The 17,504-nt window shown below is 39.3% G+C and overlaps 2 protein-coding genes across 6 annotated transcripts in view; one reads left to right on the plus strand and one right to left on the minus strand.

Annotated features, from left to right (window-relative positions):
• RABGAP1 (RAB GTPase activating protein 1) overlaps nucleotides 1–505 on the minus strand; it is a 206,333-nt gene extending 205,828 nt beyond the window's left edge. For both annotated transcript variants that reach the window (XM_071217011.1, XM_071217010.1), the window contains exon 1: nucleotides 316–505. The gene's annotated coding sequence lies outside the window, so the exon portion shown is untranslated. The remainder of the gene's footprint in view (nucleotides 1–315) is intronic.
• On the plus strand, nucleotides 412–17,268 carry ZBTB26 (zinc finger and BTB domain containing 26). Of its 4 annotated transcripts, XM_071217017.1 has the most exons (3): nucleotides 475–575; nucleotides 11,849–12,071; nucleotides 13,049–17,268. In XM_071217017.1, the coding sequence occupies exon 3, from the start codon at nucleotides 13,059–13,061 to the stop codon at nucleotides 14,382–14,384; it is 1,326 nt and encodes a 441-aa protein (XP_071073118.1). In that variant the 5' UTR covers nucleotides 475–575; nucleotides 11,849–12,071; nucleotides 13,049–13,058; the 3' UTR covers nucleotides 14,385–17,268. The 4 variants fall into 4 exon arrangements, with proteins under 4 accessions (XP_004463490.1, XP_071073117.1, XP_071073119.1 ...); XM_004463433.3 differs by lacking the exon at nucleotides 11,849–12,071 and having other exon boundaries at nucleotides 412–575; XM_071217016.1 differs by having other exon boundaries at nucleotides 428–575; nucleotides 11,849–17,268.
• The last annotated feature ends 236 nt before the right edge of the window (nucleotides 17,269–17,504 follow it).

Genomic DNA, 17,504 nt, shown 5'->3' on the forward strand with positions numbered 1-17,504 from the left:
TAACAAAAGCCACCGGAAAGTAAGAGCTCGCCCTGGGAGTGTGCAGAAAAGAGGAAGAGACTCCAGGCAGGATTCCTGGGAAATACCAACAAAGTGAGGGGAGTTAAGAAGCGAGCCCTAGTGCGGCGAGTCCATACCATTAGGCGAGAGGGGTTCACCGAGACTTAAGCGCGTAGGCGCCCCGTAGGCCGAGGCAGGCAACCGTCTCCGGAGCTCAACTCAAAAAGAGCGGATGAGAAGGGGACGCGGGAAAAAAACGGGAGCTCGGAGCAAAGAGAGCACGCCCAAGAATCCCATCACCTGGAGTATACTAACCGGGAAGCCACCGCTGAGAGCTACACTCAGTTCATGCTCCGCCCACGGCGCGTACAGTCCCTCTTGGCGCCCCGTCCTCCTCCGATTGGCGGAAAAGACCATGGGACCCGGAAGTTGTCTTTGTCCAGCAAGGGCTACCCTTCCGGTTCCGTTGGGTCCCCCTTTGGCTCGGGTTCCCTGCCCCTCCCCCTTCCCGGAGCCCCGAGGGGGCCGGAGCGCCTGCCGGTGCCGAATCCTGACGGCGGCCTTCCCCGGGGTCTGTAAGTGCGGAGGCGGCCGGAGTGCCGGGCGGGGGTACGGGGTCTCTCAAGATGGAATCCCCTAGGGGCTTCGGATTGGCCGGGACCCACACTGGGATGGAGGCCGAGGGGCTGGTCTAGGCCCCGGGGTACTTAAGGAGCCCTTGGCCCGGCCCACGCTGCGCCCCGCCCCTTTCCCTTCTTCGCGTCGGGAGTGGGGAGCCTGAGGATGCCCGAGGGACCGCCTTCTGGGACCCCAGCCGAGGGCCCAGTAGTGGGCAAAGGACGCCCAACTCTAGCATTTTGGAGAGACCCGGGGAAAATGAACCCTGGGAACCGGTTCATGGCAGGACCTTAGTGCCAGCCCACGATAGTCACTAAGAGTGCTGACCTAGATTCCTCTTTTGCCAGGTTTTCCCTTAAATCGGCCTGTTGCCACAACACCTTTTATGTTACTAGAGCTATGTCAGGCACTGAGATTCGTGAGATATCGTTCCAGTTTTGAGGTTCAAGTTTGGAAATTAGATATAACAAAATAAGTGTTCCTGCGATTTAAGTATTAATCATAAACGTATGAACTGCCGAAGGGGCAGTTGGCTGGGAAGGATTCAGAAAGTGATATCTAAATTGTACTTCCTAGAAAGGATAAGGTGTCCAAGAGCTTTTCAGGCAGAAGGAACAGTTGCAATGCCTTGGTGAAATGACTGAGCACAAATTGTGTGTGAAGTGGAGGAAATGGGGGCGTTTTGTCCATAGGATAGAATATGAGATTGGGAAAATAGACTGAAGTCCAGATAGTGAAAGTCTTAATCCTAAAGGAGATAGGCAGTTTCTGAAGCGTTTGAGCAGGGACTGATATTGTCAGATTTGTACTGTAAAAAGCCATTTTATTTTGGAAGTGAGCCTATGGAAGAGGGATATCCATAAATGATTCTGGACTCTAGCTAAAGCCAATGACTTACATTGGAGATGCTTTCGAAGGGGATCAGTCTATGAGAGTCAATGAAGTCTTGAAATAGAATTATAAAAGAGTTATTGGAAAGGAGGCTGGTATGCTAAAGTGAATAGTATCAAGACTCCATGATTAATTGAGGGAGAGAAAGATGATTTCTAGTTTTACGCCTTTGCCATTTCAAGAACAGTGAGGCTGTTATCAAAACAAAACCATAAACCTAGTGTAAATTACAAATGTATTTTTTGGACATTAACGAGCTAATGCGGTATTCACCTGGAGCTGTCCAACATAGAGCTGGAAATGCAAATAAAAATGTGGAGCTGAGGATAAAGGTAAAGGTTTGTGTCATCAGCATGGAGGTGACAACCATGGGAACAGGTGACATCAGGAAGGGTTTATGGAGAAACAAGGAAATATTTAGAAGGGATGGTTGCATTTTTGAGGCAAAAAGAGGAAGAGGAGCTAGTAGTGTATTCTGGGTAGCATCAGAAAAAGAGCAGGAGATGAAGCATACCAGTGCAGGATTCCAGAAACTAAGAAGTCCCAGGAATCAAGAGAAGAGAATTTTGAGGAGCATCCACTGGGTCAATTCATACAGAGCATTTGAAGAATGAGGGAAAAAAAGATGACATTTTTTAAAATTAAGATGTCATTAGGGGAAGCAGACTTGGCCCAGTGGTTAGGGCGTCCGTCTACCACATGGGAGGTCAGCGGTCCAAATCCTGGGCCTCTTTGACCCATGTGGAGCTGGCCCGTGCGCAGTGCTGATGCGCGCAAGGAGTGCCGTGCCACGCAGGGGTGTCCCCTGCATAGGGGAGCCCCCCGTGCATGGAGTGTGCCCCTAAGGAGAGCTGCCCAGCACGAAAGAAAGTGCAGCCTGCCCAAGAATGGCGCCGCACACATGGAGAGCTGACACAACAAGGTGATGCAACTAAAAGAGACACAGATTCCTGTGTTGCTGACAACAACAGAAGCAGACAATAAAGAACACACAGCAAATGGACACAGAGAACAGACAATTAAGGGGGGGGAAGGGAGAGAAATAAATAAAAATAAAATCTAAAAAAAAAAAGATGTCATTAGTGACCTTTAAAAAAGCAATTTTAGTAGAATAATAGTGATAAGATTATGGTACATGAAATAAGGGACCTCAACTTGTTTTGTGTTCAGTGGAAATGAGAAAACGTCTCATGGAAGGATTTCACAAAGAAAACAGACAGGATTTATTTGTTTATTTACCTAACAAATGCATATAGAGCATGTACTAAGCACTATAAAAAATATTAACTCATTTAGTTTTCCACAAAAAAAACACTATAAAGTAGTATTACTATTTGTTAGATGGGAAAACTGAAGGACAGAAGGGTTAAGTAACTTGCCCATCTAGTAAGTGGTTGACCAGCTTTCAGTCCCAGGAAATCTGGTTCCAGAGTCCACGGTTTTACTCAATGCACTATGCAGTGACTGAATATGGGAATCAAAGGAGAAGGAACAATTCAAAGACAGATAGGCTTACTGATAAAAAATGGAGAGGCTTGGAAGGAGACCCAGGTTGAGAAGAAGGTAAGTTTTGAATTTATGTTTATGTTATATATTTTTCTTTTTTTAAAATTTTAGTTCCTCCTGTCTTAGGACCTTGTGTTAGTCAGCCAAAGGGGTGCTGATGCAAAGTACCAGAAATCTGTTGGCATTTATAAAGTGTGTTTATTTGGGGTAGAAGCTTACAGTCACAGGGCCATAAAGGGTAAGTTACTTCCCTCACCAGTCTTTTGCCACATGTTGGAGCAAGATGGCTGCTGGTCTCTGTGAGGGTTCAGCCTTCCTTTTCCTCCTAAGGCTCTGTGGTCCCAGCTCCATCTGGTCTCAGCTGTAGGCTATCATAAGCCTTGTCTCTCTCTCTCCCTGGGGCTCTTTTCTTTGTGGGCTTTCTCAGCTGTTCGGGGCTCTTGTCTTTTCAGTTGCAAATCATCAGGTGAATGGCTCAGCTCTCTCCCTAGGGCTCCAGTGTCCAAAACTAAACTCTCTGTGTTCTCCTTCACCCGGTATTCAGTTCTGTGTGAGTGCCTGCCCACCAAGGAGGCAGGGATGCAACATCCTACTGAATCAAAGCCCCAATCTTAATTTAATAAAGTAAAAATGAAACCTCTGAATCTAATACAATCTAATATACCCAGAGAAACAGACCAGTTTACAAACATAAGCCAACATCTATTTTTGGAATCCATAAATATCAAACTGCCACAGACTTCTTCCACTCAATACAAATTTAAGTCAACTTCTTCCACTCTCATGTGTGGATCTATCATTAACTATCTATAATCAGGTCTCCTCTTTAGCTTCAGACCCTTATATCCAACTACCTAATGGATCTTAACCTTGATAGCATACTGGCTCCTCATACTCAGTATTTTTAAGACCAGATTCATGATGATTTCCTCCAGTATTCCCTAGGTTAGTGAATGACACCAAAGATATCCAGTCACTCAAACCAAATATCTTGCAGTCATCTTGACCCTTCTCTCATTCCTTACCTTGGTCACCAAGTCCATCAGTTCTTAGTATGAAATATCCCTCAAATTTTGTGTCATCACTGCCTCATTATTCATCTTGATATGTTATGTTAAGAGCATATTAACAGTTCTCCTTGCCTCCACATCCACTGCTTCTAGACCTTGTAACATAGATATAAGTTTTGACTTAATGAGTTTTAGAAAATGCAAAAATTTAGGCATCATGCATTTGAAGTGACAGAAAGTAACTAGTGGAGGTGTTTTTCAGTAGCTTGAAATTGAGGTTAAGTTTGGGTAAGGCTGGTCATGGGGATATTGATTTAGGAATTTTTAACATAGAGAATAAAATGTTGGGACATCAGATAGGCTGTATAGGGAAGTAAGCTTTGTAAAAGTCTAGCAAAAAAAGTTGAGGACTGAACTTTGAAGATTATACTAACCTTTAGACAATTTATTGAAGCCTTGAGGAAAAGACAAGCAAAAGAATGGTAGAAAACTGAGGTCAGCAGTTAAATAATGTGCACTACTTCTATACAACAATTTTAAAAGAATGACCTTGATCTATATTTATTCAACATATATTTGTCTCAAATATAATAAGTGAAAAAAGCAAGTTTCAAAACAATAGGTACAGTTTTTATATGTGAAACATATATATACTTTATATATTCTATGACTAGGCGTATCAAAATGTTATTTTTTAAATGGGTGGGAGGGAAGGCCTGGAAAGACTAAACTTAGAACAAACTGTACTGAGTGAAAGGCAGTTGGGAGAGGGGACTTTTACTTTCTCTACAATGTTTAAAAAAGTTCAAGGAAAGGTATATTTTAATATATATAACCTACAATTAAAAATAAAAACAAAACAGAAGAGTGAGAAATTGGAGAGTATAGTGCCATGAAATTTAACCGAAAGAAGAAAAGAATTAAGATTTATTGCGAGAAAGACTGTAGTATAATACAACCTTTTTGAAAACGATTTATGGTATTAAGGGACAAACAGAAAGCTTTTCTTTCTGTATAATAAATTCCAAAGCTGTATGTCAGTCTGTTTACTCATCTATCTCATGAAAGTCCCCTTTTCTTTCAATCTGGAGGGCCACTGAACACAGGAATGTAACACATTACCAGCTGAGTTCCTGACAAAGGGAAATAAATCAAAAGGGCATGGGAATGGGGAGTGGGTATAGTTCAGTGCTTGAGTGCCTGCTTCCCATGTATGAGGTTCTGGGTTCAATCCCTGATATCTTCTTAAAAAAAAAAAAAGAAAAGCCATGAGACTAAGCATTAGGAAAGAGATCGAGGCTCTAAGACAGGTACTTTTATGAGATAGATGAGGAAACAGATTGACATATAGCTTTGAAATTTATTATATAGACTAGAAAAGCTTTCCTTTGAGATGAAACAAACAAACAGGTACTTTCACACTACCCATAGCACAGCAAAACACATCTGCTAGAATATTTACAGGTCTTTTTTTTTTCCCCTCCCCCTGAAATGGCTCCCTCCTCTGTTTACTCATTGTCTGCTCACTGTTTTGCTTATTGTCTTGCTTGGTTTTTTTTTGCTCTTGTCTGCTTGTTGTTTGTTTGCCTTCTTTTAGGAGGCACAGGGAACTGAACCCATGACCTCCCATGTGGAAGGTGGGTGCTCTACTGCTCGAGCCACATCTGCTCCCTGCAGGTCTTTTATGATTACTCTTGTTTGAAGAAAGGAAAATTTTCAAATCAGTTGACACATTTGTCATGAAAATAACTATGGAAAAACTGTAAATATAAACAGATAAAGTGATCTCAAGTGAGAATATTCTCATCCCATTGATGTTTAAGAAATCATACATTCAGACATTGCTAATAGGAATATTTCCTGAATGGATTTTTTTTTTCTTTAACTTCCTTTTTTTGCATTATAGTTACAGTAAGATACATAGATATATAAAATATAGTTTGGTGAGTTTTGACCAATATATACACCCATGTAACCAACACCCAAAGCAAGATATAAAACATTTTCCTCACCCCAGAGAGATCCCTTGTACCCTTTCTCAGTTATCAGGCAGCTAGCTATTCTTCTGATTTCCATTATTTTGTTAGTAGATTCCTGAAAATATACAAGATGATGGTAAAGATTTCCACTTTTTTACTCTCCTTTTACTGTTCAGGATGGTGTATCCTGAATATCAAGAGACACCATCTGTCTCTTCAAGTAAGTATTTTAGAACATTAGGCATGAAAAGACTTTAATAATCATGTAGATGCAGAGGTGTATAGTGACCTATTCTGGATCTTGCAGCATTTTTTGAGGCAGAATCTAAGAGGCTAGGTTTCTTTCCTGATGCATAGTTTGTGCGGTTCTCATTTGTTTCCCTTTGTCAGGAACTCAGCTAGTAATGTGTTACATTCCTTTCTTCAGCGGCCTTCTACATTTTTTTCGAGGACAAATTTCGAGGACCATCTCATGCTCTCTTAGGCTTTGAATACTGAATGTCCTTGTTGAAACAGTAATTTAGTGATTTTTTAATAATTGCTTATCTCTGTATGATGAAGAAATAAGCAGTAGCATAATCAGATATGTTCTGGAAATATAACTGATTAGTATACTGGGGACTTGAAGAGGGGGGAAATGGAAGAAGAGTTAGTATGCCCTTGCATTAACCTAGGCAAAGATGATAAGGACCTGATCCACTGCAATGATAGTAAGAATGGGGAGAGAAAGAATTTGGGAATCATTTCGAGGACAGAATGAACTGAATATGGTGAACAAGTCTCTATTCTACCTGATCAATTCTTTACTTTCTTTCAGTTACTAGAAGCTCTTCTGTAATCTAGAATTATTTGAGTGATTTTAATCTATATTTTGAATAATTATTACTATATTTGGAAGTTACCTACACTTGGCAATTCTGAATTCAAGTATATACATCATTATTGCAAACAGTATTAAGTTTCATTCTACAAAGATGAATACACAAAAGATGGTAAAATATAAAGTTAAAATGTTAGAAAGTAAGGGAAAACAAGGATAAGGGAATAGAATGCAATCAGGAATATGAACTAATACGTAAAAGGCTTACCATTGAAGTCCTCTATATTTGATACATATTTGACTTTAAGTTGTACTTTTGTTTTTGTTTTTAAACATAAATCTTTTATTGCCATATAACAGATATACCAAAAAGTATACAAATCATAACTATACAGCTCAATAACACAAATTTTGCTTTAAGTTGTTCTTTTTGCTTTTCCTTAATGTAAACCTTTTAAAGCATAACATACTCAAAAGTATACAAATCATACATGTACAGCTCAATGGACATTCTTGGTTCTGCATTTGTAATACCCAATATGAGGAGGTAAATCTGAACCTTTTCATATTTAACATTATCCTTAAGATAAAACTTCAGCTAGCCTAGTTTAATACATGGATTTTGGTATCACACAATTTCAGCGCAAGTCCCAGCTCCAGCCTGTAACATCTGCCTCTTTTAAGTTGGGCAAGTTATTTATGTTCTTCAATTTTGAGTTACTCTCAGACCAGCAGAATATCTCAGCCTACATATAATATCAAGAGTTAAAAATGCTTTTTGACCCTGAATAAAAGGGGGAAATGGAAAGGACAAATGAGTTTATATGGCTATGAGTCTCCAAAAAACAGCCGGGAGGTCATCAGAGGGGTCGCCTTTACGCACACCTCAGCAGAGTCCCAGAGACAGCTAAAGTAGATACAACCCCAGGTATTGGTTCTTCTGAGGGCTACAGAGACCCACAGGTTTTATGGTCATGGCAGATGGAGTTCAGTGCCATGTCAGTTGGCCCTACTTTGGAGTTTGTGGTCCTGAGCATGATGGAGTTGGATTCAGGTGTGATCTTTGTTCACAATCCTCTCCTGTCACTTTAACCAGACCTGTAGTTGGTGCTCGGGTTTAGTGTATACTCAGGGGACCTGAATCTCTGGACTCTCCATGTGATAGCCAGGCTTTGAGCCTCAACAGACTTGCAATTCCTACCCTCTGGTTATTTGGACTTACCCCAGCTAGCTAACAGGGAGGTGAAGAAGGTCAACCACCACACCAGAGAGCCAAGAATGCCTTGCCTACATCTGCAAACAGGAGAATTGCATCCACCATCCAAGTGGAATCGAAGCATCCTCTCGATACAGAGGTAGAGTGGACATAACCATCCCAGGGTCCACAGAATGGAGGAATACAGTATAGATTAGGGTGGACTTACTAATAACTCTATTCTGGAACTAACGTGATTAGCAATGGAAGTAAATGTAGCACTGAGATGGAGAAAGTGGCCATGGTAGCTGCTGAGGGTGGGAATGGGAAGAAGAGATGTGATGTGGGGGCATTTTCAAGACTTGGAGGTGTCCTGGATGGTACTGCAGGGACAGTTACTGGACATTGTATGTCCTCCCATGGCCCACTGGGTGAACTGGGGGAGAGTGTAAACTGTAATGTGAACCATTGACTATGTGGTACAGCAGTGCTCAGAGATGTATTCACCAAGTGCAATGAATGTCCCATGATGATGGAGGAGGCTGTAGTTACGGGAGGAGTGGGGTGAGGGGGGGTGTATGGGGACCTCATTTTTAAAATATAACATTAAAAATAAATAAATAAATAAAATTTTGAGTTTCCTTATATGCAAAATGGGGATAATACTTATTTTATAGGGATTTTGATGGATTAAATTGGTCAATTTAGCTAAAGTGCTTAAGTGCTTGGCAAATAGCAAGGACTCAGTAAAGTTAGCTATCATTTATCTTATTTTTAAATAAGATTAAACCACTTCATAAGAAAGCAAATCATTCCTTTTTATTTTACCTGCTTAAAAAGGAAAATATAAACGCTGGTTTAAAATTTCATTTTTGGGGGAAGCGGACTTGGCCCAGTGGTTAGGGCGCCCGTCTACCACATGGGAGGTCCGCAGTTCAAACCCCGGTCCTCCTTGACCAGTGTGGAGCTGGCCCACATGCAGTGCTGATGTGCACAAGGAGTGTTGTGCCATGCAGGGGTGTCCCCCGCGTAGGGAAGCCCCATGCGCAAGGAGTGCGCCCAGTAAGGAGAGCGGCCCAGTGCAAAAGAAAGTGCAGCCTGCCCAGGAATGGCGCCGCACACACAGAGAGCTGACACACAAGATGACACAACAAAAAGAAACACAGATTCCCATGCAGCTGACAACCTTCCCATGCAGCTGACAATAGAAGTAGACAAAGAATGTACACAGAGAACAGAGAACGGGGGTTTGTGGGGGGGGGGGGGGGCGCAGTAGGGGAGAGAAATTTTTGAAAAAAATCTTTTAAAAAAAATTTCACTTTAGGTTGTCAAAACAATTTTGGAAATAAATCCCAGATAAAAATTTGTCCTAGGATGCTCAGAAGAGGATATCATGATAATGAAGAGCATTTCTACTGTGGCTCAAAAATAATTTCATAGGGAACATTAAAAATTATTATGCCAGGCTTTGTTGAATGAGCTGTGTAAAGAGTAGCAGTTACCCCTTGCCCTCAAATAACTAACAAGTCTATTGGGAAGAGAAACTATTAATAGAAAACAATTAAAGGGTAAACTCTGTAGCCTGGAAGAGTTTATCAAAAGGAGATAGTAGAGTGGGCTGACACCTATTAGGGAACGCTTCCTATAATAAACAGAATAAATTTCCCTCAAATTCTTGAGCTACAACAGAAGATCAAAGCAAGCACTTTCCTGGGATACCTGTTGGACTCCTCCTGTGACTAAATATTTGGTTAGTTTTTTGAGATTTGATGGATAGGAAGCAAACTCAGCCTTACCCCAGTTATTTGTCCTTTGAGCAGCAAATAACTGTATCCTTGAGGATGGCTACCTAAAGCATTGTGAGTGCTATCCTAATATAGTAGAAGCAATTAATGTTCAGTTTTGGGTGTGAGGAGGAAAATACTCAACTAAGTGTGATCACGGTGAACTTCAGACCAGCTAAGCTCTCAAACCATTCTATTTAGCCACTCAAAAAAAAACAATCCCATTTATTCTAACTTCAGGTTATAACCTGGAACATTCACCATTTACAGAATAAATATGTTCAGCTACTGTAATTGCTAAAACTGATCAGTGATAATGCAATTTTGTTGCTTTAAATTACTGATACAGTTCATGCATCTTTTAGATTTTTTCTTTTTCTTTGAAAGTCACTATCTTGACAGAAATTCATTTTATCTTTTCTCTGATGCTACATTTGCTTTTCTACATCCCTCTTCTCTCAATATGGTTTTTATCATTACTGTAATTACTCATTACTCGTACATTTAGAATATAACACAAGGAAGTTTATACTTTACGTATGTATATTTTAGTTAATCTATCTATACCACAGTAGTTCCCCCTGCTAAATTTCACCTCTCTAAACTCCTGAGTTTATCCCCGTTTCCATTTTCTGTATTTACTAAGTTATATCTTTTGTTGTTTTTCTCCTTGCTCCTTATTCCCAGTTTCAATCCTTTCTAGCCCCTCATGGCCTCAGGTCTGTAATGCTTCTGCAGATACTAAACTGGTCTTACTAAAAATTCTTCCTTCTTTCCATTGTCAAACCAATCCTATAGGTTCACCAAATGCAAACTGAGCACCTGCAGAGCATTTAGTACAATATTAGCTGATGGGGTTACACACCAGTTTGAACAAAAGAGGGTTTGGACCAGCAACGGGACAAGCAATTTGGCTGCAGTAAAGTTGAATTTGAAGCAAAAGGAATGTTTTGCCTTAGAAGATGCAGGTTCCTAGTTTCAGCCTCCCTGAAAAGAACAGAGATGTCCCCCCTAATGTACTAGAACTTTCAGTTTTTAGGGGAAGGCTCATAATTAAACAAGTATTTATTAAAGTGTTTTGAATGTTGTGATAAAAGTATAGGGTGCTTTAGGCCTAGTAGAGACAAATATTCTAGACTAAGGGATCAGGGAAGGGCCTCTCACAGGAAATAAAATCTGAAGGATGAGTCAGATATGGCTAAGGTGCTAATCAGGTTAAGGAAACAAGTATGCTAAGACTGAAATTAAAATAGTGCTATCATGCTCCAGGCACTGAGAAATAAGAATAATAAATGGACTCTGCTGTCAGGAATTAATACTCTAAGAGACTTCACAATACAGTGCTAGAAAATTTAATATTATGAAGATTGGGCTTTGGGTTCCAAATGTGGCCAGAAATGGCTGATTTTCTCAAATGACTCAAATAAAGGGTTTTTTTTTTTTAAGTTGACTTTTTAATTTATTTCTCACCCCTTCCCCCCGTTGTCTGCTGTGTTCATTCGCTGTGTGTTCTTCTGTGTCCACTTGCATTCTTGTCATGTGGCACCAGGAAACTGTTGCTTTTTTGTGTTATCTTGCTGCATCAGCTCTTGGTGTGTGTGGTGCCACTCCTGGGTGGGCTGTACTTTTTTTGCATGGGGCAGCTCTCCTTGCAGGGCACACTCCTTGCACATGGGGCTCCCCTATGCAGGAGACACCCCTGCGTGGCATGGCACTCCTTGTGCGCAGCAGCACTGAGCGTGAGCCAGCTCACCACACTGGTCAGGAGGCCCTGGGTACTGAACCCTGGACTTCCTCTATGGTAGGCAGATGCTCTATCAGTTGAGCCACAACCACTTCCTTAAAGGGTTATTTAATGCATAAAGTTCAAGGTGAAGTTGTTGGTGCACTGAGAATGGACAGCTGTTTCTCAAGTAGAGATCAGATATACCTATTGATCTCACAGAGGATGGGAATATAAACATAGAATGCCAATTTATTAATTTTACAATGACTGGTGCACTAAAATTATCATGTTGGTATGGCTAACTCATCCTTCCCTTTAGGGAGACACACGGGAAACCCAAGTTATGATCAGAAAATCATTTGGAGAGTATGGAATCAGATGATGGAAACTTTCTCCAAAGGATTCGCTATATAAAGGGAGTAATAATACAGAGTTTGTTTTTTGTTTTTGTTTGTTTTTTGGCAAAGAAACCTCCATGCTTCACTAGGTTATACCAATGTTTAATTATTACTAGGTTCACTTAATCAGTTCATACTTAAGAGGTTAGTCTTTATCCAAGAGGCAATGGGAAGAAACTGAAGAACTTTGGGAAGGGGAGGGATATAATTAGATCTGTATTTCTGAAAAAATGACGTAGTAGTGTAGAAGTTGAATTGGAAGGAATAGTAGCTGGAAACTAGGGAAACATTTAGCATTTCTAGTAGTCCAGATTATGAATAACGGTGAGTGCATAACAATAAGAGGAAAGAACAGGATCAATTAGGTTAGATTCACCTTATTTTTACTCAGGTACCCACTAAATGGTTCACCTAATTTTTCTTTATCAAGGATTTTCTTTACTTTCTATATCAGGAAATTCTTAAAAGAGAGTTTAGATTTGTCCAGAATGCACAGGATAAAGACCTGTGTCTTTGACATTATCCGAAGTTTGCCCCTTTAGGTCTGTGACTTTCATTTTATCACAGAAATTCTTGTTTGAATAAATTCACAGCAATTTAAACAGAAGAGGGTTTGCCCAAGAATGGAACAAGCAATGTGGCTGCAGTTCTTTAAAATACAAAGCAAAGGAAAACAGTGTTTTGCCTTTGTAAAACAATCAAGTTCCCAGTTTCATGGAAAAGAAATTATCTTTATTTGTTTTGGGATATTTAGTTTGTTTTTGAAACGTAGAATTCTCATTTGAGAAGAAAAAAAAAATACCCTTGTACTAAGGAAGACAAGCATTGTTCTTGTAATAAATATCTTAAAAATTTTGATGAATGCCAGTCTATCTACAATGATAGATGTTTGATAGATGTTAACTCCTTTGGTTCAGTGTATACCTAAGTTGGTAAGAGGTGATTTTTTTTTTAACTGCCTTTGAAAGCTGTTATAGTAGCTTCTTCTCTCAAGGAAAAATTTCATTTGGATATATAGTAAGCAGATGTTATAACACAAGTTTGTTTTTAGAAGCTAAATCAAGGTTTTGTAATTGTTTGAACTGTCTTAAATTCAACCTTTTTACATTTCTGTTCTTTAGGTCTGCCAAAATGTCTGAAAGATCAGATCTCCTTCACTTCAAGTTTGAAAATTATGGAGATTCAATGTTACAAAAAATGAACAAATTAAGAGAAGAGAATAAATTCTGTGATGTTACAGTTCTAATAGATGATATTGAGGTACAAGGGCATAAAATTGTATTTGCTGCAGGTTCCCCCTTCTTAAGAGACCAGTTTTTACTGAATGATTCCAGAGAGGTGAAAATCTCCATATTACAGAGTTCCGAAGTGGGGAGACAATTGCTCTTATCCTGTTATAGTGGTGTGCTGGAATTCCCTGAGATGGAACTGGTAAATTACTTGACTGCTGCAAGTTTTCTTCAGATGAGCCACATTGTAGAACGGTGCACGCAGGCCCTGTGGAAGTTTATAAAGCCAAAACAGCCAATGGATAGTAAAGAGGGATGTGAACAACAGAGTGTTTCTCCCCAGTCAAAAGAACAACAGGGAGATGCCAGAGGCTCTCCAAAGCAGGACTCACCTTGTATTCATCCATCTGAAGACAGTATGGATATGGAGGACAGTGATATTCAGATTGTTAAGGTAGAATCAATTGGGGATGTCTCAGAGGTTAGAAGTAAAAAAGATCAGAACCAGTTTATGTCTTCTGAACCCACTGCTTTACATTCATCAGAGCCCCAGCACTCCCTGATAAATTCAACTGTGGAAAACAGAGTAAGTGAAATAGAACAAAACCATCTCCACAATTATGCCCTTTCTTATACAGGCAGTGATAACATCATCATGGCCTCAAAAGATGTCTTTGGGCCTAATATCCGAGGTGTAGACAAAGGCCTACAGTGGCATCACCAATGCCCAAAATGTACCAGGGTGTTTCGTCACCTGGAGAACTACGCCAATCATTTAAAAATGCACAAACTCTTTATGTGTCTACTCTGCGGCAAGACTTTTACTCAGAAAGGGAACCTTCATCGACACATGCGTGTGCATGCTGGCATTAAACCTTTCCAGTGTAAGATCTGTGGGAAAACCTTTTCTCAGAAGTGTTCCTTACAGGATCATCTAAACCTTCACAGTGGAGATAAGCCCCATAAGTGTAACTATTGTGACATGGTTTTTGCACATAAGCCTGTTTTGAGGAAACACCTTAAACAGTTGCATGGCAAAAACAGCTTTGATAATGCCAATGAGAGAAATGTGCAGGACCTCACAGTGGATTTTGATTCTTTTGCATGTACAACGGTCACAGACTCTAAAGGTTGTCAGTCACAATCTGATGCAACACAGGTCCTGGATGCAGGTAAATTGGCCCAAGCTGTTCTGAACTTAAGGAATGATAGTACATGTGTGAATTGAATAGGGGCTTCATGCTTACAATTAGAACCGACTGAGAATGGGGCAATAGTTTTGAGTCTTTCTAGGAGTGAGTTTGCTAATTTGACTTCTCCCATGCCTCTGCAGGTTGAGTCAAAGCACTAATAGATCTGGCAATTTACTACTTGGAGTGGTCTTGCCTTTTTCCCTCTCCCATTTTATGTTTCGAATTGTTTATCCTGTTTTGTCTGTTTTCATGTTCCAATGGAGTATGCCATTTGTTTACCTAACATTAATTTGAGTGTCTCAGACTGATACTATTCTAGGCTTTTCACTGGGCACATTCTGAAGATACCATCAAGATAATAGCATCACCTATCTCTACTAAAAGATGCTATGCTAATTGAATAATGTTTCTTTGACAGAAAATAGACTGAGATATAAAGTGATATTGCTGTTGACCTGAGTATGTGGTAGAACTTCTGATTGCCTATTGATAACTCAACTCTGTTTGATAAATGAATGAATCTCCTTCCTACCATTTGCACCTGTGTTGGATTTGGTTAAAAAAAAGTAATTTGGTTTGTTTGGTACTTTTTACAACAGTATTATGGTCCTGTCATTGAATTGTTCAGCAACCCATGTAGACAAATACTTAGGGATCACCCTAAGGACCATAGTCATCAAGGGACAGAAGTATGGCTATTCAGTAGCACTTAAATGTGAGGTTTTCCTGTCTCTCCCACCACGAGGCAGTCAGATATGGAATATACTTATTGATGATTTTGAAGTCATGATTGCTCCAGGCACACTTAAAATGAGCTGAAGTATAATAGTCTCCCAAAAAAGGGGCTGTTTGGTAGTTTCTAAACTTTGATTCAGAGGTTAACCATCAGAAAGGTGAGTTTGTCCATTGTCTCTGAATTCTCTGAACCTTAATTTCTAAAATAATAAAGTTAAGTGGGTCAGAGAAGGATCAATTGGATTTTTGCTTTCAGATTTTCCTCTTTAAGATATACAGTCCCACCTTGCCATCTCTTAGTGATAGATCATTAATGCAAAGTTCGTCTTCCAATATGGAAAAACAAAGCAACTATTTTTCTTAAAGCATATGTTATACTTGATAAAAAAACCTTTTTAATCTTACTTGTTTTTGACCCATGAGTTAGGTTTAAGAAAAAAAGAGTCCTAAGGTTCTCAGAGTACTCTCAGAGGTTATTTACTCCACCTCCATTTTAAGTTGGTGGCCTGACCAAGGTTGCCCAAGGTAGATGAGTGACTAAATATGAGCTGTCTCTTTACCTCCTCCCACTCTCCCCAGCCTTAAAAAGATCTAGTATATTACCAAGAATAATATACTAGCAAAAAGTCACCAGCTTTGTATTTCGCCTTTGTGTATCACTTTTGGCTCTCTAACACAGCCTAAATTTTACCACCAAATATCACAGAGGGATTTATTCATTAGTTAACTGTTTTCTGGTTAGAATGAGTAGCATGTAACTGATTTTCTGGGTGTTGATTAGGGAAAGAAAGGGCATTACTGGCAAGTAAGAATGACATGAGAAGGATCCAAATGTGAAACTGATTTGCCTGGAAACAGTGTTTATTTAAGTTTCCATCAAGTTTTTCTGTTTCCATTTTTAAGCTATGAGAGTCCATGCACAAAAAAACAAAAAATTAGGCTTAATTGTATATTACGATGAGATTTTTAAAGTTGTTGTCATTTGATGTATTTGCATATGAATATCATTTGAGGTATAGTTTCTACCATTCATTCAAGGATTTAAAATGAGAATACAATTGAGTGACAAAACCAGTAAGTACCTTATGCATCAGGTCACTCATTATTTAGTCTAATGGTGTTTCCTAGAATTCTGATTTTTATATGATCCAGCCAAAGAGTACCAGTTCTATGCAACCTATCACCTAGTGTTTTCAGTATTTTCTCAGAACATCATTTTATCACTGGGAAATTTCAAACTGGAGTGCTTCTTTTGCTCACATTCATGTCCTCTTTTTGTTGCTGGTTTCAAGACTAGCATGGGTTCCAATAAGATTGGTCTCATTGGTTGATGACTGTTCCTGGGTTCACGCAGTCATTCAAGAAACATTTACAAAGCACCTGCTATTGCCAGGTCCTACGCTAAACACTAGGGATATCAAGGTAAGATTGATATAGTTTCTGCCCTCATGGAGCTTATAATTTCATGTGATTTTAGTAAGACAAGGTCTCAATTTGGTTTTATACTAGGAGTAATAAAGAAAACTGCCTTTCTTTCTTTGATCATTTAAAAAGATCATCTTGATAGTTTTGTCTCAATAAAACATTTAGTTCTCACTTTTTCCAAGTACAAATTGTTGAAGTGATTTACCATCTCCATTTCTTGGCTGGAGAGGTATTCTATATTAATTTTGATGGGACTTGATTTTTCTCCTTCTTTGTTTATACATGTTTCTTAGATTGTATTGCAAAATGGTTATACATTGTATAGGGGAAGATGACTTTCAAAACTAGTCAGATTCTTGTAGAGAAGGAGAATTTTTAAAACTTTAGTTATTCAGCATTTGTATTTTATGGATCCCCAGGATAACTAAAAAAGAGAACTTTCTTTACTATAGTTTGGTTTAAAAACAAACTACTGTGCCAGTTATTTATTTATTATTTAATCTTAAAAACGAACTCCAAACTGGCTTTGAGGTAAATCAGAATGTGGTTTTCATTTGTATTAATTTCTTTACTAGAAGTTCTATAAATGGGGGGTGATAAATGTCACTGCTTCTAAAACATTGTCCTAAACGAACAACCCAGAACATCTTATTTCAGCTGGTGAATAGCTGTTCTAAATCTGTTGTATGTTAGACATACTATGAACTACCTCTTCACTTATTATGGGGAAGTTTCCTTAATAAAAGTGTGACAATTAAAGCTCTGGTGTCTGGTTTATTTTCTCACTCTCTCCCTTCCTCTTCTTTTCAATTGCTTGAATTGGAATTCAGGAATGCCCTCTTTTCTCCTTTTTTTTTAAACCACTATTAAGCATGCTGGGGTTGCCCATACAGAAGAAAATCTAGGTTAACCAGAAATCAGTTATTACTAGAATCAGATACTTCCCTGAGAACTTTTGATTGCTGTTGTAGAGCAATTGCTTTTAAGAAATAGTT

Source organism: Dasypus novemcinctus, chromosome 8 (assembly GCF_030445035.2).
Source record: "Dasypus novemcinctus isolate mDasNov1 chromosome 8, mDasNov1.1.hap2, whole genome shotgun sequence".
Taxonomy (NCBI): Eukaryota; Metazoa; Chordata; class Mammalia; order Cingulata; family Dasypodidae; genus Dasypus; species Dasypus novemcinctus.